This window comes from Molothrus ater, chromosome 6 (assembly GCF_012460135.2).
Source record: "Molothrus ater isolate BHLD 08-10-18 breed brown headed cowbird chromosome 6, BPBGC_Mater_1.1, whole genome shotgun sequence".
Taxonomy (NCBI): domain Eukaryota; kingdom Metazoa; phylum Chordata; class Aves; order Passeriformes; family Icteridae; genus Molothrus; species Molothrus ater.
This window is the reverse complement of record NC_050483.2, coordinates 35,572,158-35,599,636: the sequence shown is the minus strand read 5'-3', so window position 1 is coordinate 35,599,636 and position 27,479 is coordinate 35,572,158. Positions and strand designations below refer to the sequence as shown.

The 27,479-nt window shown below is 38.6% G+C and overlaps 1 protein-coding gene across 1 annotated transcript in view; it reads right to left on the bottom strand.

Moving 5' to 3' along the window:
* Positions 1 to 23,655: 23,655 nt before the first annotated feature.
* The window catches only part of SCFD1 (sec1 family domain containing 1), a 48,462-nt gene continuing 44,638 nt past the window's right edge, over positions 23,656 to 27,479 (bottom strand). Inside the window, exons 24-25 of the mRNA XM_036383942.2 lie at positions 24,813 to 24,881; positions 23,656 to 23,876 (exon numbers count right to left, since the gene is read on the bottom strand). Coding sequence (XP_036239835.1) covers positions 23,853 to 23,876; positions 24,813 to 24,881 — 93 coding nt within the window. The 3' untranslated portion in view covers positions 23,656 to 23,852. The remainder of the gene's footprint in view (positions 23,877 to 24,812; positions 24,882 to 27,479) is intronic.

Genomic DNA, 27,479 nt, shown 5'->3' with positions numbered 1-27,479 from the left:
AGCCACCCTGCAAAACCAGAAGGGACCCAGGTTAAAGTCAGCTCTGCTGGAGCCATGAGCTGATGGTTATTTTCAGCAATCCGGCTCACCCCGTGCCTGTGAGCAGGTGCTGCGGCGGAAGAGCAGGGCCACGCAGCCAGGGGAGGGCAGGAGGAGCAGGAGCTAAGCTCCTGGGGCAGGATGGGCTCTGTGCCATGGACACCTTCGGAGCTGCGCTGCCATCCTGCTCCTGCTGAAAGCAAAGGGGTTAATCAGGGCATGGAGGAGGGGGTCTTCTCATCTCATCTCTCATCTCAGCTCCCCACAGCTGCAAAGGCTGTTTGTTAGTGGCCTTTTCTCTCTGAGAAGCTCTCACTGCATTAATAGTTCTACAACTAGTTAATGAACACTTATTAATAGTTCTACCACTGCCTTACATGAACCATTCTTTTCTGTGTCTGTGTATTGGATTGTTTGTGTCCATTGCATATCTGCATGTAAAATTAGAAATCTGCAGTCAAAAATTAGCAACTGAGAATATTCCAACACCAATATTTAATATTCCATAAACCAACACGAATTTCACTTCTGATTTGGGTACATATCAAAAGGATATGTGGTTAAAATTTAGTAGGTGGTTTTGGATGTCTCCAAGATATTTGAAACAGCTGAATGGGTTTTCTATATCAACAATTTTTTCCTGTTTCTGAATCATAAAATCAAATAGATAAAAATAATTTATAAAATTATTTTAAAAATAGTTTTTAATTTACAATTTTTAATTTTCAAATTTTAAAAATAGAGCTTTGAGGCATATGCACTTGGCAACTTATTAAATTAACTGGAGCTGGTTTATTCTCTTAAAGCTTTTTCTCTTAAACTGTGGCTTGGATGTTGCTTAGGTGCCATAGGACAATTTATTTTTATAATATTAAATTTGGGAATGTTTATAGATAGTCCACTTGGCTGGCAATAGGAGGCTTGTGAAGATGTGCAAGAACAAGAAACATAAATTCACCCAGTTTGAGTGGGCTTTTAGTGAGCAGTGCCTGCTCTTCAACCTGCCCAGGAGGGCACACTTAAAGCTGCTGCACAAATCAAAAGATTTGGGCCCAAAGGCAAACCAGCAGAGGGAGATGCATTTCATTTCATTATGAGCAGAAAAACTATGTAGTCTTTTAATTTTCCCTTCTCAGTTATTTAGAATTAGAATAAATTATTAGAATAAAAATACTGCTTGAATTAGTCTTGCTATAAATTAAGAACTGCCACAATTTCCAAGTCTTCCTAGTCTCATAGTTTTGTGGTTACAAGGTCTGGTTACACTTTCTCTTCTGAACCTCAACTGTATTAAATAATGAACTTCAACTCATAAAACTCTTCTGAATAATTTTGATATCCTCAAACCCCTTCCTCTGCCCTTTATCTGCTGTGATGGAGACTGGTTATTCACAGGCACTTCCAGAACTTTCATCCATGGGGATATAATTTCCTCCTAGTGGCTCTATCAGCTGTCTCCTCCATATTGACCTGTTTCACATTTTTTGCACAGCAGCCTCTTCTCCACAGAAAGACAAATTCCCTTGTGTCCTTATCTTGGCATCAGGTTGGACATGTCTGCTATTTCAGATCTGCAGCAGCTGTATCCTGACGATATGTATAGGGCAATCAGAAACTGATCCTGGGGATTAAAAACAGTGGGTCTTGTATTTAATAGGTGTCAACCTACACAGGGATGAATTTCCAGCCCTCTGACCACCTGACTCTCCCACCAAGTGCCATGGGAGTTAACAAACTGTATGGGATTTGGCCCAGGAATAAGGAGAGCAATTTGTAAAATGAGTTGTCAGGTGTGAATTCCCCATGCACATGGAGACTGGTCTGTAGAGCCTGTTGTGTGCAGAGAGGTTGAGGTGCTGATAGAGAACTGATCCTTATGCTACAAAACTGACTGGATATTGGTTTGGGTATTAAAAAAATTCTTGTGGTTCTCCCCTTTCTCTTCAGCAATATTTAATGAGAAAATTAAAAATGTAAGCTATACTAAAGGCAAATTCAAACAAAAAATTGCTGATAAATTTTTGAAGTTGTAGTTGATGTATTTCTTATATCTAGAAAAATTACTGACATTCCAGTGAAAACAGAGTTCATTTTGCTATTTTGTCATTATTGGTACAAGGATAGATACAGCTTCAACAGTGGGACAGCTTGCTATCTGTCTTAGTGCAGGTGCTTATTCAGGGGGGGAGCAGAGATACAGGAAGCTGCATTTCCATAGATTTTAAGTACACATTATTAGAAGGATTGAGTGTTTTTTAAGGGAGGATAGCTGGCCAACAGAGGAAAGTTAAGTGTCTTAAAAGTACTGTTGAAACAAGAGATCTATGATGTTGCCATTTTAATGAGTGCCAGTAATCACTGCAAAAATAATCTGTTGACAGACACTCACAAAAATGAACAGAAAGAAGCCAATAATAATTTATAAAATACTGGTTTTAAAACCACATTTCTAACACTGAGTTTTTAATCCAAAACAGCAGAAGATGCTAAGCCTGTCTGAGATTTTTTCTGATATTGAGAATTACTTGGAAGAAACTTTGAATTAGTTTTTCAAATTAGGAAAACTTCACCAATGAGATGCTAGCAATTGGGAATGTTGAATTCTGAGAATTGCCTGCAATGGTAGGAGATGATACTGAATATAAGTTTAAAATACATTTGGTTTTTTATAAAAAATTATGCTCCTGATGTCTGAGAGCATCTCATAAGGAAGCACTGCTGTAATGTAGGGGTGATTCAGCAGAGTTTTGGACTTTCTCTTCACATAAGGCAAACTGACTTTAATGCAGCACAGCTGTAGTATCATCAAGAGTAATTATACTCCAAATTTTAATGTTACATTTCACCTTACTTTGCTAAAACCTGTCACCCATCTTCATTAGTTGCATATGCCTCTCTTGCTCCAGTTTCCTGCCTGGAAAGTGGTGATTAAGTGTAAAAATAGATGACTATAAGTGTATCTAGATTCTTGTAGCCAAATATGCACCACCCACTACATGTAAGCTGATTTGCAGCCTGTAGCAAGCCAGCTGGATCAATAGGCAGTGAAAATTCATCAGGGGCAAAGGAAGAAGGGGAACAGAATGGGTCTAGTTCAAACTGCAGAGTGTACACACACATGGCTGTGTTCCTGTCCACAGAAACAATCTGAACAACTATGTGAACATAAGTCATTAAAAATATGGATGTAGTCTATACACCTAGAAACCTAACTCAAACCATTCAGAGACTTGAAATGTAAGAGAAAGAGTTCAATTTTCTCAACTTACATGTTGAGAAGTTCAGTTTTCTCAATTTAGATGAAGATTTTCATACTCTGTTTTCAAAAGTAAAATCCAATGACATTTTTCTTCTTAGTCTTCATAAATAGAGACAGATTTACATGCAAATTTCCTCTTGTAACTAATCCTAACTAGAGCATCATGTCTGCCAAACTGCCAGAATTTTGTCCAACAGTTACAAGTCTTGGCAAAAAAGACATATGTACACACATACATATAGGTTTACAGAACATTCTGCCATCATGTTACTCTGTGGCCTGGAAAAAAGTGATGCTTGGAAGTTTATAAAATTTTACTAAGAAAGTCTTGACTTATGGTGTAGACAGATTATACCACAGAAATCAGACCAGATTATACCACAAAATTTTAGAGCATGATAGGTCAACAGTTTACTTTGCACACATTTGTGAGAGGTACAAAGTGAGGGATGAAACAATTCATTTGCAAGAATACAGAAAATTACTAGTTTCTGTGGTTTTTATGATCCTTAGGACAAACTAGGATTTCTGAGGGGGCCAGATGGAGCTGGGGTCTGGACTGGCAGCATAGATTCTTGTTAGCACTGTAGCAGCCTCTACTTTTGCTGGCCTTGATCTCTTGATCTCTTGCTCTCTTGCTCCTCGATCTCAAAGCTTGCATTAGTTCTCTCTGCTGAACCACTCAGTCTGCTCTGAGGAGACCAAAGCTTTGGTAGGCTACTAGCTTGGGTAGTTTTGGGAAAAAGACAGCTACTACCTCCCTATACCCCATTCTCTCACATCTGAAATAGGGATAATAGGTCTTTGTTTGGTGAGCTTGCTGAAAGACAGCAGCACATGTACACGTGGCTGCTGTTGTTATTTGTGAGTTTGGGAACAGCATGATGGGAGTACTCAGTGAGACCTACAAACAGGCAAAATGTCAAATCTATTATCCTCAGATATTAGGCAATTTTTTCTATTATCTACTGAGCCCCAGACATGAATCCATTTACTAGTCAGTCTTTAATTATACAATGATGTAAGCCTGATGCCACATCAGTGGTTCTGAGGGTTTTGGTGATTCTTCCCTCTGAGACTGAGATGACTAGCCTCAAAAACCTTTCTCCAGGGAAAGCTTTAAGCTTTCCCAAGCTCCTCAGTTTATCACTGACCTGTGGTTCAAGATCTGCCTGGTCCAAAGGATTGTTTTCTCCTGTCAAGGATCAGCCTCTGTTCTGGCTTTGTCAAGGGATGTGTTGTCAGCTGGATGCCACCACTTGTGTGTCAGCCTATTCCAGCTTGCTCAGAGCAGAGCACCTGCTGGCAGGTGGTGTGCCAGTTCTCTGATTCCTTTCATTGTTGTAGACTGGCTACTGTTAACTTAATTTGCACAATTTTTATGCAGTTATGCCAAACAAAATGTATAGTTTGCTTCCTACTCCAAATCATAGTTGCAAGTCATAGTAAGTCTGGGTGTGAGAAATCCAGAAATGAAGTCCAAGTGTGCCTTCATGCTACATTTAGATCATCTGATTCAAACACCACAGAAATGTAAAATGTCAGTGTGGCAGTGTAAGAATATAACGTTATGATTAGGGATATAGGACACTTATTTTCAAAATCCATTAGAAAATGTAAATTCAGTAGTGCTTGAATCTGATTGGCATGCAGAGCTATGACACTGCTGCCTTTTTGAGTACTAGCAGAAACACTTCATACTTTGTGTGGAGAGAAGGTGCTGCACTGGTGCTGTAGAGGTGCCAAATCTCTGCAGGTTTGGTCTCTGATGAGTTCTGTCTGTGGCACTGGCAAATTGTGAGGGTGTGCACTATCCCATCACATGTTCTGTTTTCCTGCAGAAGGAATCAGAAGCACATCAGCATGGAGGAAGATAAAACTCTCCCTGAGAGTTCCTCTGGACTGTCAGTGGAGCAGGGCTGTTGAAAGCCAGGTGCCTCAGTGCTGGGCTGTGCCCCCTGCCCCCAAGTCAGGACTAGAATGCCCTGAGGCACGGCTGCTCCACCTTGCAGGTACAGCCAGCACAGCACAGGCTGCAGCACGGTGCTGCCCAAGCTCCTGGGGTGATGTTATTGTCCCCCCCCTCACCTCTGCCTCTGTGCACCTTGGAAGGGTCCCTTGTTCCTTCCTTCAGTCCAAGCCCACCAGTGTACCAACACCACAGCTGCTCCTTGCCCAGGTCAGGGGGTGCTGAGTGCATGATTTCAGGGCACACAGCTCCTCCAGGCTGACATAAATGCAGCAATTTACTCCAGCTGAGGAGCCCATTTGTCTGCTAGCTTGCTCCATAACCCCTTCTGTAGTTTGGCTAATTAGTTACATTTTCTTTTCAGATGAATGAAAATCTCTAGCCTTAAACGAAAACTTTGTGTCTCAAATGACTTCTTGTTTTTTCTTTTTTTTTTTTTTCTTTTCCCCACTAAATCTCTGTTGAAACAATTTCTGTGTCTAAGGACATTCTGAAGATTTGGATATAAACACCCAGAGCAAGTAGATGTCTGTTTTACTTGTGTTGTATCACATTGCACTACATCTGTTGACATTTAGTCATTCCAAATACCCTTTTTTTGCAAGCAGATGTAAAACACGTAGTTAAGTAAGAGAACATGTTGTATATTTTGTTGTATTTCAATGAAACTCTATACCTAGAATAAATAAATGTAAGTGATACTTGTTGATTTTTTTTCCTGTTGGGCTACAGACTGAAAAGCTGTAGTATTCCTTAATGCCATTTCTATTTTAATTATGTAACATTCCTAGGGAAATGGGCAGCTAATTTTGGAAGATAGAGATAGATATTGTAGATAAAAATAGGTAGGTATTGTAGAAAAAAAGACTATTTTTAATGGTGGTTTTACAGCATTCATAAGCTTGGGTAAAAAACCAAATATTACAACTGGGAAAACTGATATTCATGACTGACAGAACCGTTTATCTGAGTGTCTGGTCTTCTGGTACTTAAAAATTTCCATAGCTAATGTGATTCATTCAAAAGACTTCAGTCCATCAAAGGTAGAAATCATGGGCTTAGGAAAAACACACTAAAGCATTTTAGAAAAAGGGTTAAGAGAAATAATGTGGCAGGATAATAAGGAGGACTGGAAGAAAAGAGTAGTGGGAAAAGTTATGAGATCAAAGCTTAACTTTGTTTTAGTCACTTGTTTTGCTGGTTTCATTTGGCAAATTGCTAGTGTAGTTTCCTGGGAAATATTCTCTTACACAAAGCTTTATTTCTAGTGACAATTTAGCATGTCAGCTAAATAGTAGCTGGAATTATTGACTACAGTCGTCTCTATGTGAAGAAAACATCTGGGCTGTGATACCTGGGAAGACAGGAATAAATAACACTGGAGACATGGCTGCTTGTAAATAAGGACAGAGTGTAACTGTTGTGGGTTTGTTTTTTTTTTTTAAGATATTTGGGAAGGATCCAAGAAATATTTTGGACTATTTTGAAGATTAAAGGATTAAAAGAATTTTATTAAAACTGCACCTCCTTTGGAACATTTACCTAGCAGTTAATCTTCAACTATTTTTTATTATGTTTCCTAGGCTGGTAAAAGAAATAAGAATTTCACCAACACATTTACAAGTGTGAGAGAAGAGTTAGTGAAGAATAAGAAATAGTGAGTGGGTGAGCTGTCTTTAAACCAGCAACAGGCAGGAGTGAGTGTTAGTAAATGGAATTTATTGTAAAGGCATTAAAGGTGTGTCATCATAGCCAGGAAAAATGATCCATCTGTGCTGTATATCCTAGTGTGAGAACACGTCCATTGCTCTTCAGATCCTTGCAGAAGTCTCGCTATAAACCCATGAAAAGCACATTCCTGACTTCTTAGGATGACTGCTGCACTAACTGTAAAGCACCTGTGGTGATCCCCACCTGCAGAGAGCTCAGCTGGGAGCTGGTCAGGCACTGGCAGAGATGGCACAGCAGAGTTTGCTTGGATGGACTGGAGATGAGCAGGAGAGGTATGCAGGAGTAAGTCCTTCACTAAGAATAAACATGACATCTGCATCACAAATACACAACCCAGCTGTGGTCAATCAGCTTTACCTTTGACCTACCGGCTCCTTTTCAACAAGTGTCATCCTCACCAGATTTCATGGTGTCAGCCAAAACACTGTTGAGCCACTCTTCCAAAGAGCTTCCTATTTGAAAGTGATTATATTGAAATAAAAAGGTTGCAAAGACCGTACTTTAACAGGTTTCATTGTTTGTGCAAGCCAATCCAAGGCATGCTTGTTTCAGTTTTCATGAGATTAGTCTGAGATATGCTATGATATTGTCAGTTATTTATTGCATTTTACTGCAATTACGTCCTTCATCAAACTATTTACATAATATATTTAATAGAGTTAATAGTTCTCTTTGAGAATGAAAGATAAGGATGTAATATCAATCCAAGACCAGTGGGACTGAGGGAGAGGAAAAATTAAAATTACAGTGTTCAGAGTTCCAAGCCAAAGTCCTTTCTGATCTTCAGCTCTGAGATTTTCCTCTGGCGGGATCTCCAGAGTACTCTGTCACCAGATTACTCCAGTTACTGTGGAGGTAGCCCCGAAGTCTGCTGGGTTTGGGTATGTGCTCTGAAGAATGTGCCAGGTTTTGAGGAAAGTTGATTTGGATTAGGTTATACCCTTCTTGGAAAGCCTTTTAGTGCTGATGGAAGTGCTCCACACTGCACAAGCGGTCCCACAACTCCTTATTTTAGCAACAAAGCCTTGTTTGACACTGCCTTTCCTGCCTCCTTTGTGGCCTGTGACCACAGCACTGAGGCAGAAGGGACTGACTCCCAGTTTCCAGACACTCCTTTGTATCTGCTGCATTCTGATATTGTTGCAGCTGGTTACCATGGTGTGAGTAGCATCCCTCGGAGCTGCTGACACCCTGGAGAGCAAAGGGCTTCAAGTGATCAATGGGCTGGAGGGCAGGATCATCAGCCTCTCCTTAACCCTTGACATTGAATGCAGATATTTCTTTTTCTTTCTGCCTTTTTTTCCAGAAAGATTGATCTGCAGGGTCTAAGTCCTGGTTGCCACCAGCCATTTTCTGAGTGGCTGTCAGCTGTAGCAGAGGAATCGATGTAGAATGTAGCAAAGGACACATCCTTGGCAATGCCTTGGCGTGCACATGACCAATGGTTTTGGTGTTGAATCAGACAGAAGGAAAACTGCAGACTTGAAGAAAAGACAGCGTTTTGTGGGGTGTGTTGAGTAACATCAGCAATAGGGTTTATCTGGAAACTGAAGCGGCGTGGAAACATTGGATTTCCCTGTGTGTTAATGTGTATATACACACCAGTACTACCCTCTGACAGCACTGGAAGGGCTGTCATGAAAATCCCCTTTTCTTCTTGTTATCTTCCCAGTGTGCTTATCAACCTCATAACTAGCTCGCAGAAGCAATTTAGGATCAAAGACAATAAATTTGTGTAAGTAAAGGGGCTTTTTTTTATAGCCTGGCTTTAATATCTTTCATGATGCCAAGTAGCTTCACTGACAGTGGCTGCAATTTTCATGTGTTATTAAAATTCACTGCCATTGTTATGCTAATTAAGCCTTAACAGAAAATAGAGCATTTTTAGCATGTTGTTGGGATGAAAGTGTTAAAACCATAAGAGGAGGAGAAGGGAGTAGCTTCTCTCAAAGTGACCTTGATGCTAGGAATGCTAAAAATGTAGGTGTAGGAAAACTCAATTTCTTATGCCTAGTGTTGCTCATCATGCCCTGGCTGTTCTGAGAGGTAGAACCCCTGTGGAGGGGCAGCACACTCTGACAGACAGGCTGCAGGCTGAGCTGAGCCCTGTGCCCGTGCAGCCTGGCTTTGCTAGGGAGGTAATGAAACAAATCCACTTATTGCATTTCACCTGTGGCTTAATGGTTGCTCTTGCTTACTGATATGTGTTGATTCACACAGATGTGGGTAATTCAAAATTCATGAGCAGCCAGGAAAAAAAAAAAAAAAAAAAAAAAGGGACATTTTAAAACCATAATCTTTCAAGAAAGCTTTAGGTAGCCCTCTATCATTATTTCACTGAGCTGTTTTACTTACTGATTTCTGTCTTATTTCTCAGTGACTGATTTTATTTTTTAATTACATTGATCCAAGATGATTATTATTAGATTATTAATAAACTTGGTAATTTCCAAGCAAGTTTTGAAGAATACTTCTCAGCTGACAGTCTGAATAATAACTGTTTCTCCAGCAAATGGTGAGCAAGATTCCTTTCTTTACTGTAATAAATACTACTTGATATTTTCAAATGAAATTTAGGAATGCTACCTGGTTTGCCCAACGTGTAGTAACTAGGTTTTTTCCCTAAGTCCCCAGAAAGCTTTTGCTTTATTTTAAGCATGATTTAAATTTAACATCTCTTTGTCAGATGTTATGGAGAGGATCTTTCCTGATGTCCATTAGTTAAACAATTCCTTTTTTTCTTTAGTGCCCGGATCTTTTTTTTCTTTTTTTATCCATATGAATTTCTTCTCAGGTTTGTTCTGCCCACCTTTTACCTTTCCTATTTTGTCATCTCTGTGATTATTTGTTCTGTATTTTGGACTTAATCTTCCTTGGCAATGGGAGAGGGGGTGGAGGGGCAAAAAAAAGTCAGAAGCCTCTAGAAGAGAAGAGATCAATTTCCTCATCTGAAACTTAAGGTCCTGTCATTTGTCCCTTTTCCCAGCCTGAATTTTCAGCAAACTCAAGGTCTTGGCTAATTAGAGGGAAAGAGTACCTGATTCTTGCAATATTTCTACTTGCTTACCTGCTAAGAATTTAATCTTATTTTCTCTCTCCTGTGGTTTGGGGTAGTAGGTATGGAAAATTTCTGTGCATAAATAAATGTTCTTTTGTTTTTATTCCACATTCACTTTTCAGGGACTAACTTTACTTCCATGTTTAAAAATATCTTTTCACTTGTCAAATTCACTGACTTCACTGTTACCAAAATAATTCATCTGGTACATCTGTAAACTTTCACTAAGGGTCATTTTATTTTATGAATATTGAGATAAATTAGAAAAGGCATTTGGGAAATTTTCCTACTTCAGAAAAATAAGATCAACTCACTGCTTGAACACTTTCTGTTTTGGCTCATTATATCTCAAAAATAGCTCAGTATAGGACTTCCAGATGAGTACATTGGCTTAATCTGTTAGCTTTGGCACCTGTTAGTAGTGTTGAGTGGCCTCTCCTTTCACTGATAATAGTTAAGCAGTTGTGGTTAAAATTACTTTGTTGATAGAACAGTTTCCACATACGTAAAAGGCTCTGAAATGCTCATGAACAAAACCGTGGGTAGTACAGTGTTTAGAAATTCTGGAAATTTGTAGAAACGTCAAATAATTTGTTTCCATGTGTTGTTTTTGATTATTAGTTTTTAGTCTAGACTGTGAACCTTTATCTTCTGATTTAGAATTTGTGAGTGTTATCCTAACTTTAAATTAAGGGCAGGATTGTTGGAGGGTCAGGAAGAAACAAAACAGTTTTTATCACTAGAATTTTACCTTCTTATACTGAATGTTTTAAAGTGTAACTTCAAAGTGAATCACTTGTCCTTTTCAGTATTTAAGTGGTTTTGAGAAGGAAAAGAATTCAAAGTGCTCCCTTGACCTTTCCTTCTTTATGGCCTCATTATCTTCAGGCTCTGGAAATTAAAAAAATTCTTACCCTCCTGGCATGTAACACTCTTCCACCTTTAGTCTCCAGCCATTTGCGCTTTAACTGTAGTGAAAATTTAATTGAAACAAATGTGGCATGGACTAGTCCCCTTGCCTGGCAGTAGGTGGGGTTCTCTATGGATGGCTGTGCAAAGAAGAGGGGCAGAAAAATGCATCATTACCTTGCTTGCCTGACTGAGGGGTTTGGAGGCAGAGGATGTATTTTAACATTGCCATATCTGATGGCTCTTATTTAAGTTGATTGGATTAAGATACTACTAGAGATCTAAATAAAAATAAATATTCCCATACAAGGATGCTGATTTTTTAAAATTATTAGAATGAATGCCAAGCAGCATTCATTGTCACCAATGAGTGGGAAAGAAAATAAATGTGTGAAAAGTGTCTGGTGAGTAAGCAGAGAAAAGAGAGAAGAGAACTTGGTAGAGTGATTTGTCTGGAGAAAATTAACAAGTCAGCAATGGGTGATACCATTAGCATTAATAGGGAAATAATTTTAGTACTTCTTCTTAGGACATGGATCTGCTGGAGTGGGTCCAGAGGGCCACAAGATGATAAAAGAGAGGGAGCACCTCTCCTGTAAGGAAATGCTAAGGGGTTGGGGCTGTTCAGCCTCAGAGGAGGCCTTGGGGTGACCAAATTGTAGCCTTCCAGTACCTGAAAGGACCCACAAGAGTTCTGGAGAAGGACTTTTTACAAGAGCAGGTAGTGACAGGGGACAGGACAAGGACAAACTGAAAGAGGGTAGATATTTGGGATATCAGGTTAGATATTTGGGAAAAGTTCTTCAATATGAGAGTGATGAGGCACTGAAATGGGCTGCCCAGAGAAGCTGTGAATGTCCCATTCCTGGAAGTCCTCAAGGTTCTGAGCAATCTGGTCTGGAGAAGGATGTTCCTGCCCATGGCAGGGGGTTTGGAACTAGATAATTTTTAAGCTCTCCTCCAGTTCAAAACATTCTATGGTTTAGTTTCCTAGAAGCAGCATCATAAGAGCCAAAATAGTAAAAGTCACATTTAAGATTAGTAAGCACATACAATTCAAACTTTCAAGGAAATAAAAACACTAAGAGTTTCCTTGCATTTAAATTGCATATTTTTTCTGACTGTTATGGTTGTGAACACTACCTAAGTGACCCATTAATGGAGGCAGCATCCTTTTAAATTTTGGGTTTGTTTCCCACTGCTGCCAATGTATTTGATTTTTAGAAGACTCATATTAAACTGTGAGGAAGTAAGAGAGGTGATTGGGATATTGTAGTTGATCTCCCTCTACCTTGTCTCATGGGCAGAGATTTTTGCTGAGCTGCCCTCAGTGCAAATGCATAGCTCTGAACTTGCAATTGGTGATGTACTTTTCCTTGGCAAAAATGACTGTGTGTTTTATGCATGTATATTACAAATCTTCAAGAAGGACTTAAGCGGGACTGTAGTTCGACTGCTACCATTAAACCTGTGATTAAAAAAAAAAAAAATTCAAGCAAGCTAGGACACAGTTGCCCTCTCTGCAAAATATCAGTGAGATCAAATGTTCAGGCAGAGTAATCATAATGACAAGATTTTTTGGCTATGAAGCATCTTTTTCACTAAGGCTGAAAAAGACCTCTAAGATCATTGAGTATGTCTTATGAAATACAGGTAGCTTGGACTAATTTGTTGGCACCACCCAACAGTGGGTGTGAACCTGCATTAGAACCAAGTTCTTGGCTGCAGAAATGTTTTATCTCTGAAACTGCTGGTTCTGACCCGGCTGGAGGTGCAGGACTGGATGGATGCCTGATCTCTGTAATATGGCTGTTGATGTTTCCTGTGTTTTTCTGACTTCACTTGCAGTAGAATTAAGATAAAAATGAGCTCTTTTGAAAAATCTGATTCTGTATAAAGCATATGCATGTTTTAGTAAACTCAAAGTAATTTGCAAATGCCTCTCAACTCACCAGCTTTTAGAATACATGATACCTGGGGACAATGAACACAAATGTGCCACAGACTTGGCTGAAAACAGTTTTAAGTGCTCTTTGTTATTGCTAAGCATTTAAGGTTGTTAAAATTTTCTTAGTGAACTCTTTGCATAGATACCAATAGTTTGGAGTTTTGTTTGGTAGTGGTGGTGTCTGTAACTTTGTTATTGATGGCAATAATTAAGCTGACCATCAGAGGTTTTAATAGGTGCAATAATTTAAGTATTTGTGTAGTTTCTAACTGACTAATGGCAGAATATGGTGGCTGTGTGTGTGTGTGAGCTTGTTGCAGTGCATGCTGGTGCTTACCAAAGAGGCTGCTGGAAGTGGAGCTTCCTCAGGAGCATGGACACTGCATGGACAGCTGGACAATGTCCTGTTTGTGTCAGGACTGCTTCACCCCTCAGACAGCAACTATGGAAAACTGTCTTTCTCCTGTGATTTGCATTGTGGCTGCAATTTCTGTGATTTTAAATATATTCAGCTCAGCTGATTATTCTCAAATGTCTTGACTTCTTACTAGAAACATGATGCATTTAAAGGCTCATGGCATTAAGTCAGGACTTTGGATAAACTGAATGTCTTCAGAGGTAGCTCTACAGCTCCTGGATAGGTGTCTTTTCATAAAGGCACTGCTTGAACATTAAACAGCTTTGAATGTTTAACCTCAAAAAGAAAGTGCTCATTTCTAAGTGGTTGCTGTAGACAGAAGTAAGAGTACAACAGTAAACACTGCTGGCCATAATAAATTTTTTTCCATAAACACATATCTTCACTATAAATTATAGCATATGTATTTGAATATTTTACTGCTGCTGGTGCTGTAGAGAAATTTGAAGCTATGTTATTTGAACCTTTTCCTATAAAAATATTGATGGTGGAACAGTATTAAGATAAGGTTTTTTGGGCAAGGATTTTTCAGGCAGTGATGGGCAAGAGCAGCTCTGAAAATAGTTCAATCAAATTGACGTGAAAGTTGCCAGTCAAGAACAGAGGCTTGTCAGCAATACATTTATGGTGGGCTCTGAAGAGTCAAATGAAGTGCTTTTTTGCCCACAGACCTGCAGAAGCTTCGGGTAGGACTTGGACACCAACTGCCTACAGTCTGAGCAGTGTGCAGGTACCTGCAGATTGGCCCTGCAATCACTCCCAGGCCTCTGTCACACAGGAAGAACTAATGAGATGGGGGAATTTCTCAGATTTCTTTCTACTTAGATGGCAGTTCATTTATTCAAACTTCTGGAAGGTAAGTTCATGCAGAGCAACCTTACTTAATTTTTTTCATTGTGAATAGTGCCATTGCTTCAGTGAAGGCCTGTTTCAAAATGAGAGCTGTTTAAAGGTCAGACATAGTTTATAGCATCATTATTCTCTTCATGTGCTCATTCTTTGGGAAGTACATTCAGACACCTGATTGTTGAAAAAATATTTTTGCAAGGCAAAAGCTCTTTTTCTACGTGCTAGAAGTGTTAGTTTTGAATTCGAGCAAAATGTGCTATTTTACTAAGGCTGCAGAGCGATATGTCAAAAACCAGATAAGATTAGTATTTTTTGTGCACTCTGATTTGATAAAGCCCATTTTCCTTTTGGAGGTACCTTTCTTGGCCTCCTGCCCCTATTCCTCAAACAAAAGTCTTTAGCTACCCATAGCTTACTAGCTTAAGTGCACTTTCAAAATGGTAATTTAAGAGCCCTGTATAGCCAAAATAGCTCTGTTCCGGAACGACTCACAGCATGGTCTTTAAAACAGAACACCCAGCCACTAAACTGTTCTGTGTCACCTCAAAACATCTGCTGGAAAACAAGGCTATAATAGATACATTGTTCTCAGATCCTTTTTTCTTTTTTTTGTTAAGTCCTATTAAGTAGCCAGTATTTTATTTCAGTAAAATAGGGCCCTTTTCTCTTGAAGGAGGAAAAACTTTCCTTCTACAAGGATAATTCTGCATGCGTGCGTGCCAGTTCTTTCTTTTACATCTTTTCTTTTAGAGTTTCCAGTTAAGAACTATTCTCTCTCAATCAGGAGCTGTTTACTCCTCTTGGATGTTTCTTTCCCACCGTGCATATGGCTCCCTCTTCGCTCCCCTTCCCTGCGGTCCCAGTGCTGCCTCACTGCCTAAGAAAGGGCAGTGTTCACACGGGGGGCTGTGGTGCACTTTCCCTTTGCTCTTTGCACTGGCACGCAAAATGTTTGCTGCTCTTTGGGTTCTGCTCTGCATCCACAGCTCTCAAAACAAGTGACATGCATTCTTTCTACAAACATAACCTCTTTTGTGGTCCATGGGACCACACTGTCCTATGGGGAGATGTCCAGATCAGCTGGGTATTTATGCTACAGCATTGGCTTCCCTCCATGGTTCCCCTTCCCTCTTTCCTCAAAGGCAGTGTGTGTAACAAGATAAAGTATGCTTAATCTACAAGAAAGATTGGTAGTTGCTTTTAGGTCTACAGGTCTAGAAATCTAGAAGATAAAAATAGAAACTATAGGTAGCTTTGAGATTCAGAGAGCTCATGACCTGAGAGGAGCCTTTGGAGGTAGTTGGCTGAGAAGGAGTCTCCTGAGGCCTTTCTTTTTATTCATCCTTTGATCAAGAGTGCTTGCCTCTGAAATGGCAAAGTTTAAAGACTGCCTACAAAAGCATCTGCTATGAGCCTAGTATGGCTGTATCTGTAGGCAAACTGGAAACAACATTTCCTCTGCCAGATGAACTTTCAGACAGTTATATTTTGATCATCTTGGGGAAAGAAAAAAGGAACACTGAGTTATGAAAAACACCTTTATTAAAATAATAATAAAAAAAATTCAAGTTAACTGCATTCCATTTAAAGTATAGCCCATAATACTGACCTACCAGTCAGGTTTAAAATAAATAGCAAGCAAAATAATTTGATGTAATTTGATGAGTAATAATTTTACTTTAATTCACATAATCATGTAAACTCTTCCTCTTTCAAAACAAGTGACTACTGACTTCTTAAATTTAGATGTGGGAATCTTTCAAACATGTAATGAAATAAAAGCATTTCATAAGGAAGGCAACACATTCCTCTAATTATAACTTATATGGAAAATGTTAAGATTCTTAAAATCATATTTTGTATTTAATAATGAAATTTGTGTGTGGAAATATATATTGCAGGTCTGCCATTATAGCACATAAAATATTGATGTTTTTTATGAGTTCTGATGAATTTGGGGAGGAACAAAAAACACACAAAGCAGCATAAGATGCTGCAGTTAAATATTCCTTGCCTTTTGGTCTTTCATTATTATACAAGAATTAGATCCTCACAGAGTTGCGTATCCTTGTAGAAGAACCAGTCTCTTCAAAAGACTTGAACCTAATTGTGTGCATTGCAAGGCAGTCCAATGGCATAAATTGATGTTTTCATGTGCTTTCTTTCAAAATAGCTGTAGTGGTATTTGTAGCAAAAGATGACGTTAGTTTAGTTTATATCCAACTTCTGTCTGATATGTGGACATGCTGAGATTTTCTTGCCTTTTCAATCTGGGATTCCCAATAAAACAACTGTAGGGTCAACCTCATGTTTTTTGTCTCCACCTTTATTTTGTATACCCACAAAGTTTTATAGGGTGGAACTGGAGCTGTGGCACCAAACAATGTGCAAGATTTCAGAGGCACCTGTAGTCACTTGAACTGCATTTTCTTTGTGCTTCTATCTTGACAACAAATTCTCTTTGCCTAGGTGGCATTCTTTTCCTGGTATTTGCTCCTGTGCCTAAATATGTGAATTTATTCACTGGTTCCTTGGGAAATGGTTCTTCTAGTGAAGAAAGCCAACATGGATCCAGTCTCACACCTGGCTCAGCAGGGTGTCATTTTAGATGCTGGAGTTTCCCTCCTGGCTCTGTTTAGTGACTGATGTTACCAACCATATGTGGTCACTTGAGGTTCATGACTTAGTGCTTTGCTCTTCCCCTGGCCATCTTGAGAAGGAAGGGAGAGAGCAGGGGTTGGAGCCCGCTGTTATTTCATGGTCCGCTGCTCATGGCTGCTGTGGGAAGGGCATGGGAGCGTGTGTAGTGTCTCTGCATGCTTGCTGACTAGTAGGATTACTCATTCTCCTTTAATTTTATTTTAGGGGAGAATCTCCCCCTTGGACTTGTGCTGGAGTCTTTTTACAATCCCTCCCCCTTCACATGCTGCTGCCTGTGTGATCTCTACACCTGGATGCCTTGGGAATGGCCTCTTGCTCCATTTTCCTTCCATATGACAGACTGAAACTGCTTCAGTTACCAATCCTTATCACTGGACAATGAAAATTGCCTTTAAGTGAATACACTTAAAGGTCCCTTAGATTTTTCTATTGCCACTGTAGAAAAAGTAAATATATATATAGATGAATAGCTTCAAAATGTGGCATATTAACTAAATTATAGAGACATTTGTCCATAATATCTTGCTGTGAAAATTTCCAAAGAATGCAGTCCAGATCTCATCCTTTCTGTAGCCAGAGTTGCACTTATTTTCTTAGCACTGTTTTTGTTCCCAAAATGTGTGTTTATTAGAAATAGGTAACAGAAAGCAAGGTCATGTTGTGCCAAAGGATTCTTCTAAATGTGATGTGTTTTTGCTTCAGGAACTTTAGCTGTACAAATATTTCTGTGGGTTTGGGAAGGGAACTAGTTGTTTCCTCTGAGGTATCACTACAAGTATTTTGAGGCTAAATCCTTGTCTCTGCTGGGACACTGGTGCCTGGCTGGGATACAGGTGAGCTTGGCACTTGAAGCCCAGATCCTGACCAGACAGAGAGACTGCACACAGGGAGGCCAGGCCAGGACAATGGCAGAACAAATTACTAATGACACCTAAAGGAAGAAAAGCAATCTGGAAAGCATCACTGTTTGTTCATGATTTGACTGCCATGATTACAAAACATCAGATTTCATGAAGTTTTCACTGACTGCTTGACAAAGCAGGATCCAACCCGACAGTATAGGGGCTGTTCTTTTGATCCTTGATATTGCAGTGAACTGAGAGGGAGAGATTAATTCTAACTAATAAGTGAGAGGTATTATCATTAAAAAACCCCTTAAACTGGCTCTGCAGAAGAGTGACCTCTTTCAGGTTCCCCTGTTTTCACACTGGGCCCTGAGCATGCACAAATGGAACTTTTCCAGTGAGGAGAGAGCATGGCACCATTCTCCTCCCTGAGAGCCCTGGGCTGGTAACAGCAGAGCTGCTCCTTGTCCTGTGCAAGGCTAGGCTGACAGACAGATGCCCCCCCTGGGGAGAAGTGTGGTCTGCAGAAACATCAGAAAGCTGGTGATCTGGTCAGTGAAGACCTGTACAACTTCCCTGTAAGAAATTCAGAACAGTCCCACAGCATAATGCGAGGGGTTTTCCTCCCTGTTCTCCTTCAAACTGTCACTTATCTCTCATATGATAAAGGTGATTTCCAGCCTGACAGAGGTATAAAGCCCACAGAAGGTAGATTTATATAGTTACCTTCCCTGTGTTGCAGTGTTTATTTTCACATTGTTTGCTTTCAAAGAGCTCATCAAAGCATGATCCCAGTGAGGGAAAGCCAAAACTTTTCTCCCTGGGAAGACAAAAAATATCCTCAGCACTGCTGCAGACTATGACATTTAGGAGTAGGTATCTTTCCTTGTGAGTTACCTGTACAAACAACACCTGAATGAATGGGGCCCATGGCTGATTAGTTATCTATGGGAATGGCTCATGTTCCAGTTCAAGGGCAGATTTACAGCCCAGCTGGAGCTCAGCAGTTTAGCTGCCAACAATCCCAGGAAAATGAAGCAGAAGACATCCTCCGAGATGACTGGAAGATACTGGTATGGGAATCTAAAGAAAAAATGTCACCACATGTGTTTCACTTCTTTGACATATAAAAAGAGAGGGTTTATTTCAGTGCTAGCAAAACTGGCAATACAATTAGCTTTGCTATTACACAAGCTCTACATGAAAAAAGTGTGCTTGCCTGTGAAACGTTTTGTGTCATAATCCATCATCTCTCCCTCATTTTCATTTGGTTTTGTGACCTGATCTGAAAGTCTTTGTTATGGATACAGAGAACTTGCTGCATAAAAGAATAAACAAACCGAGTAGGAAGACACAGATCCCAGGGGATTTGTAGATGGAAGAAAATGTTGACCTTATTCAATCTATTTCATATGATGAATATTGTGGTATAGAAAAAGTGAACAAACATAGATATTTGTACTTGGAACAGATAAAATATATATGTGTTGATTTGTGGTTTAAAAAGTCTTTTGAGAACATATATCAGATTGAATGTAATAAACACTCACTCCAGAACAGAATTTCCATTGTCATTTGGCGACTTATACAACATGTTGCAATTATTCCCCTGGTTTAGAAATGCAGGAAGAGCCCAGGAAGCTTTGCCATTGTAGCTGAATGTACAAATGGTCCTAGATCATTTCAGAGAGTAAACTAACAGCTCAATTAAGTCTAACTCACAATAAATTATTGATCTGTGTAAGTTTACTCTGCAAAATGAAATAGGAACAATCTTGTTAAAACTGTATCTTCAGTATGATTTGAAAGCCTTGGGAAGTCTGTATGTAGAGAGAAGATAGAAATTTATTTGGGTAAGGAGAAAAGGTGGGGGAATGGTTTTAACTGTAGGAAACACTATGGAGAACTCTATTCCTGTCAGAAAATACTGAATCCACACCAATTACTGTTAAGGAAAGCTACATACCCCTTCTAGGACTTAATTTTCGTCCATTAATTTTCATCCATTGATTTTCATGCTACCTGCATAATACAAGTAAGAATTCAGAGCAGTAAATGAGTTGTATTACCTGTCTATGCTGAGGTGCTAAAACCAATTTTCTGTAGAAGCAGTATGCCTTTGATCTATCCCTTTTGTACTGCCAGAAATAGGAATGCACATATGAGATGGGGAGACTGAAATAGGATGTGGAATGGATAGTTCTGAGGCTTTTGAGCATAGGAGTCTGGTTTCACAGGATAAAGACCACTCTTCCATTACTAAATCAAACAAGTCAACCTATGCAACTATGAGAAGGAGCTGGAATAACATTTTAGGAAAATAAAATCGAGTGCTGCTTGATTTACATAAGGGAAAGACACGAGCAGATAAAGGGAAAGATACAAATTTATCATTAGAATTTAAAATTCTGGTGGCAACTGAACTACCTAATGGTTTATAATTGTAGAAAAAAAATATGATGCATTGATGGATTCAACCTGCAGGTTTTTGTATGCTGGTGAAGTGACATGTGACCCTATTAAGGAGCTGTATGTGTTGCAGTGACATGTGACCATATTAAGGAGCTGAATATATCTGAATGTTGCTGAAAACAACTGCATCTGCTGCACAGAATGGGGTTACTAAGCCACTTCCACATAAAACAGAAGTGGGTCAATTAATCTACTGATTTACAGTAAGAAATATAACATGTTCTCTGATCTCTGAAGCTACACAGAATTCACTGACACTGTGGCTCACTTTTCTGTACCACTAGAACACTGCGCAGGCTTGGCTTTCTCTGAGCCAGAGCCATTAGTCACAACTAATGAACGATCTTAACAAAGAGAGGGAGCGGGTGCCTCCACTGCCAGTAAATAAGGGATACAATGTTCCAGCCCAACACCTTTTATTTCAGATCTCAAGAATGCAGTTGTGGTAGTTTTGAAGTAAGTTCCCATGTACCCTCTTATAAACCTTTTACCTCCTAAATCTCATAGGATTGCTCTAGCCAGCACACTGAACTGGCCATTAAGCAATTCCATTTTGGAATATACCATTAAAGTGAAAAGAGAAATGCTGCCCTTTGTTCAGCTTTATTCCTGAAGCCATGGTTGGCACAGTTGGGTTGGCTTTGTAACTGTGACTGATAGCAGTGTTCCCATTCTCTGCAGAACCTCTGGGTTTTGGGAAAAACTTGCTATTTTACATTTCATTCAGATTGATGGGAGCACCATCAAGCAATATGAAAATTTACTTCTAGCCTAAGAAAGATTTCTATCTGATTTGCATCAGAGAGTATAATACAAATAAGGCCATTTAAATTAAGTGCTAGTCTCCAGAAGCTTCTTTCCTTAATTCTGATTGTTTAATTTTTTTTTTATTGTTACTTCTTTAGAGTGTCTAATTCTGAAAAAATAGAATTTTCACTGAATTCACCATTAAGTCACAAAGTATCCACCTAAATATTCTAAAATCTTCAAATTAAATCAGGAAAGCAAGCAAAGGGCTTTAATTTCAAAATGTGCATGTATTCTCAAGTATGTGCAACTGTTTATAAGAATGGTCCATAGTTCCTGAAAGATCAACTGAATTTTCCACAGCTGAAGACCAGACTGCTAATTTGCTAATTTTCTTCCTGAGAATAGGTACAGCACTTGACACTCATCATTGTGCTGTCTTTACTTACTTAAATGAAAAGTAGATACCAATGAAAAATTGCCTGTCCTGAGATGTGGAAGCTGGAGCTGCTGTGCCAGAAGCTGGCACTGCTGTTGATGCTGCCTCACCAGCTGGCCCTGTCAGAGCTTTATCAACAGAGAAGGGGCTAGAAAAGTTCCAAACCTCACTGGTCTTCCATGCACCACCTAAAATATTTATTAGCAACATTCTGAATGCTGCAATTTTACTTAAAAGACTCACTGAGCCAGGCATAACCTCTCCTTTAAGCCCAGGCCTTTTAAGGGACCTTTGAAGACATGAAGGGCACTGTGACAGCTGTACATTGAAGCAGCTTGCCAAAGAGAGAGCTTATTGTTAACATTGTTTGCCTCTAATTAACCAGAGACTTTTGGTACCACCTTCCACATTCCCAGATCCACAGGTACTTGGGAAAAAGGGCCATGTAACAAAAACTTGCACGCCATAATTCAGGTTATGTTAGCAAGGAAGGAGCATGAGGCATACATGCTGTTACAGGGACAGAGCAGTAATGCACAGCTTAAAGTAACAGAGAGCTTCAGGACTACTACTCCAACTAAACCAGAAAACTATTTTGGAGATGAAGGAGAAGAATGTTTGAAGTACAAAAATTGTGTTTATTATTTTTTTTTAAAACCTGAACCCCAAACTGACCAGAGCCTGCTCACAAAGCAGACCTAAAGGTCCAGTTCTAAAGCTGGGCACGAATGAAACCTGTCTCCAGAGTCACTAAAGACAGAAAACAGATTTTTGAATGTAGCCACCAAAGTAAATTCTTCTATATTTACACAGTTTACTGCAAAAGCAAATTCTGTAAGCTGGGATTTAGGAGTGCTTCTCGTTCAAGTGAGCAGTGCCAAGATCTGGACAAAAACCAAGTGGCAGATTTCTCCTAAGCTGGTTGTCAGCTGCAAGGTTAAAGCTCTCTGCACAGGAAGCACAGCTGAGGAGGGATCATTTCAAGTGCCTGGAACAAACTCCCACAAGAAGTGATAAACACTTTAAATGTAATTTTCTTTTCCTGACACACTTTGGCCTTGTTTTTGCTAACAAAAATAGCACATATATGTATCTATATATATGGAATTAGAATAACAAACTGCATTTGATAGTGAGTCCTTGCTTATTGAAATCTGGGACAGTGTTCACATGCAACAACTACAATGAACACCATAGTAAATATATTTATTGACTCAGCAAAATTAGAAATTTATAGCAGTATTGTGGAGTAGATTACAAACAACACTTAGATAATTAAATAACACTATTATTACTTTTTGATAACATGGTCTAGATCAAGCATATTATTCTTGTGATACTTTTAAGGAATAGGTCAACTGCATTTCTTATACAGATGTTCTGAAAAACAATCAAGTTGGGGAAAGGGCATTGTGTTTAGTGTAAAACTAACATTCAACACTGAAAAACAGTGCAAAAAGCACTACTGAAAATTTTACAGTAAGCCAGTAATTCTCACAGTTGGCTAATAAACCCACAAGAAATGTTTTCACATTTTGAGTGTGTTAGGCCTTGTTTTGAAGTCATATTATTGCTTCACCAGTAGCTGTTTCCAGAGAGGAGGTTTCTAAAGACAGAGACCTCCACCTATAAAAAGAATTTGTTATGTTCTTTGATAAGTAATGATAATTCTCCAGAATTATCATTACCAGATTCTTTAAACTACTAAACTGCCCCTACTTAATGGAATTGTTAAAAATGGTATTTAAAATATGTGCTGATACAAGTTAAGAGCTGTTTTGTGAGTATGACTTGGGTTCTTCCCAAACATAACAGTCAGAGCAGTTACAATAAAAAGCGCAGAAGAAAATGAAAGATTTCAGTCTTACAGTTTGAAACTGACTGTGTTGGCAAGCAATTTTCTCTTAACCTTAAAAGAAAAGTTAAATTACTGTACCAGAAACTTGTACTGAAGGTATCTTCCAGTACATCTTTCGACCATAATGCAAAGACTGCACAAATCAAATGACTTTGCTAAAATAAAAGGGTAAGAACTAGAAGTAGTTCTCTTACACTAAGGCTCTTTGTCTGTGGTCCTGAAAGGCTCTGCTCTTTTGAATTTTGTTAAATAAAGATATTCTGGCTTTCAAGAACATAACTCCTAAAGACAGACTTGACCTTTTCTTAGAGCTATTGCCCTGCTTACCATATCAGAAACTTACATATAAGAACTTGAAAATGCCATACTTTTCAGCCAGTTCTGTCATATACCATAGCTAGTACTGCAATAAAAATGCAATAATAGTGAAACTGACCTCCACCAAAAACACAATAGGTTTTAAGTTTTATTTCTGAAATGCTGATATACACCGTATTAATTACAGATTTTTTTTAAAAGTTATCATATTAATGAAATGGGTGAAAGTTTTAATATAATGACAAAATTAAAGATATGAAGATATCTGAATGTTGTAACAATTCTCTGTTGTCACATTTCCATCCAGGTAATGGTGTTATGGTGTTTCAATTTTATTTCTGGCCAAGCTGGGACAGCTAAACATGAAGAGAAACAAGTCATTAGATTTCTAATCTTATTCTTTCAGTCAAACAAACATCCAGATCTTACAGCAAATATTTCTGTCATATATGCTTTGTTTGTCTCTGAGAACCAAATGTCTTCTGGTGATATTTAATTCATAACCTCAGAGGAGAAGGCCTGAGCTTCAAATTTTTATGAATGTATCTCATGAAGCAAAGGTACAGTGTACACAGTCAAGACAAAAATAACGTTAATTAAGCTGAATGAGGAGGTAAAAGTCATCAAGTACTATCTGTCTCCTTCAAGTGCAACCAGAATTAATGTAGTTCTTTAAAATATAGTTTTGAATAACAACTTATTCTCATCTTAGTAGGACATAAAACCATGGGAGGTGACAGCTACTGAAGGGCTGCTATTTGCTGACCACCATGAATAATTTTTATTTTGTATTCATATTGGAATTCTATAGAGAAGTAATGATGTTTTTAACAGCACAAAAGACAGAGTTTAGTACAGGTATGGACATCAAGCTCCCACCAGGCCACTACTTTTATATCTATATATCTGTAGATATTTATAAACCAGGTCAAAAGTGTAAACATCTTGTAACTTGAAAAAGCTGCAAGAAGACCCTAGAAAGAGATACTGTTTGTGAAAGTTGCAAGAACTGGCTCAATTTTTTTCAGTAGGATTAAGACAATTATTATGAATTTGTTTACCTGCATCACCTGTGTGAACTCACATTGATAACAAGCCTTCAACAGCTAATTAAAAATAATGACATCAAAACCCCACTTCAAGCAAATAAAAATAGAATTGGTAACATGCATTAATCTTTCACAGATTAATTGGAGGTTTTTTTGGTAAAAATCCATGGAGATGTAGAGTTATATAAATCAACTTACAGATAAAGAGTAATAAATATTATAGAGGTTATCAAAGTTATCTACCTGTTTTATAAACTGTGTGGCATTAAAAAGTTCACTGCAGCCATACAGGACATGTTTGCCTTGTTTACCCTAAAAAAGAAAAGTCCATAGGAAATCAATTGTTTAACAGTATAGTAGAGGATTAACAAGCAATACTTTTAAAAGCATCTACAAAGGGAAATTACAGGATCTACTAAATTCTTTTGCACACAACAGTATGATAGCCTCCTCTTGGAGGCTCCCTATGCCTTGCCATTTTGATGACACATTTTCAGCGTGTTGAATTGAACTTGGACAACAGATTTATTTTAAGGCACAATCTACCTCAATGACAGTATAAATATTTGCTTTTTGACATTGTGAGATAGTCTATTCTAGCACAGAATTACAAATAATTAGATTTGAAGGTTTCTCTTAATTCTTCTACAAAAAAATCCTGGAATGTCAAAGCTGAATGAACATTGCTTCCTGCTTCAGAAAGTTTTCAAATACTTTCTCTGTGCTTTCAGGAGCAAACTGGCAAAACAGATAGTGCTTAGAAAAATAAAGCCATGAATAAAATCTCTGTGGTATCTCCTTGCAAGAACAGAGCTGTTGATTTTTCTCTTTTTTATTCTGGAGGAAGACTGATTGAATTTGAGAATAATTAATAAGCTACATCTGTGGAAACAACAGATGCTCAAAGTCTACCACATGGAAAAGCAAATTTTGTTGGATAAGACTGTAAGTGTCACCTGGGAGAGGCACACAGGTTTCCAGGTGGTGGGAGGGAGAATAAAGGTTTTCATTAACCCTCCTCTTTTTTTCAAGAGCCAAGGGCTAAGCAGAATAAAGGTGAGGGAGTCTTCCCCCTTGGGAGGTCATGTCCCACTGCTCAAGTACACAGTCTGAGTGGAGAAACATACAGCAAACTTCAGCTGTGACACTGTAGTCACAATTGTGACAACTGCGATGAAAAACCTCTGTTCACAGGCTCCAGAAGAAGAAAGAGTATTTTCAACTTCCAACTCTCCATAAGATCTAACATTACCATTTCCATAGTTTTCAGTTTCTTCTGTTTGACAAATGACCTCCTGTTTGCTCTCTTATTCCTGTCAAACTTCTGCTTCCTGACACTTTGTATGAAGTGCTGAGTGTTTAAACTTGTCATCACACCAGTGCCCTGTATATACACATACACAGCAAACCTCAGCTCTGTCAGCATGCAGTTACAATTAGGGAAGTGAACTAACCTCTAGGGGTTCAGATGTTTTTTTTTTAATAGGAAGTAACACATAGTCATCCTCTTGGGCATCTTTTGGATTGATATAGTAGCTAAAGAGGCTTTGGGTAGACTAAGGAGCAAGCTAAACGTTTGCCAATACACTCTGCCACACTCAGATGCTTCACTGAATTTGTTATTGAGGACAGTGATGAGTGCAAAGCCAAATCTAAATGATTTCTTTAATTTACATTTCTCTTCCTATCCTTTCCTCTATCCAGACCACTCTGTTTCAAAATGGCTGCCTGTCAGAGGGAGAAACTCAGCACACACATTCTGACTTTGCATTCTTCAAAATCTACCTGGACATCAAACTCTCATGTGCTTTGCAGAACAACTGGTTTTCAATGACTAATGCTCCATATCTACTCTTATGTGTGAAAAGCCTCTATCCAGTCTACCAGAGGGCAGGAAAACTGTACCATGAACAAGGTTAAGATCAGGAAGAAAGAATGGTATTCTGCTGCTGTTAAATAATTTATTACCTTCTTCAGAATTTTACTAAGGTTACTTTGGCATTTTTTTTTAATTCCTGGAAAGTGCTTGAATATGACTCCTGCCTCCAAGGAACTGTAATGATTTAGTTATTTTTCTCCATCCACTGATTTTTGGTATACATGTGTTCTGCTAGTCTGGCCAGTTGGAACCAGAGAAATTAAATCTGTTACACCAGCATTACATAGTTGATTATGTATTTTATTACTTGAGCATATGACACCTTTTATGATTTCTACACAGAATTAAATGATGCAGTTCAACAAGAATGAGATTCTACTAACTCAGTAGGGAAAACTTCTAACTGTGGGTAAGTAATAAATGCTTAGATATTGGTGCCAATCTGATATTTGCTTTAACAGATAGTATAATATTTGCATTATGTTGGTTTCTGAAACAACATACTTTATGCACAACTAAGATTGTCATACAATAAAATGGTGTTATCTGCAGGCCTGAGTTGAAACTGACTCCATATTACAAAACTGCATACAAAAAAGCACCAGGGTATCTCTTTTGCAAGATTTATGAAAACTAGAGAATTCTCAGCAGTTCCTTACTTTCAAGGTTATGATATGCTACAGCTGCTTCATTTAACACCAGCACATGAAAACTACTAACACAACTCTGAAACAGGTTAATTCAGTTTGCTACATCTGTTGACAGTTTTCAATCACGTTGGTGTGTATGAACACAAAATAAAAGAGAATGCAGTTTATTTACTCAACTCCAAAGGACAACATGAGCAAAATCCCAGAAACAGTAAGTCTTTGTTGGTCTGCATTAGTAACCCACAATTTCTACTCATTTCTTACATTCCTTTTTTCCCCAGACTCTGTATAGAATAAGGATGTTAAAGCTAAGTTCATAGACTTTGCCTTCTAAATACTAAATATTACAGAAAATATGCTCTATCTGGTTTCTATCAGTAA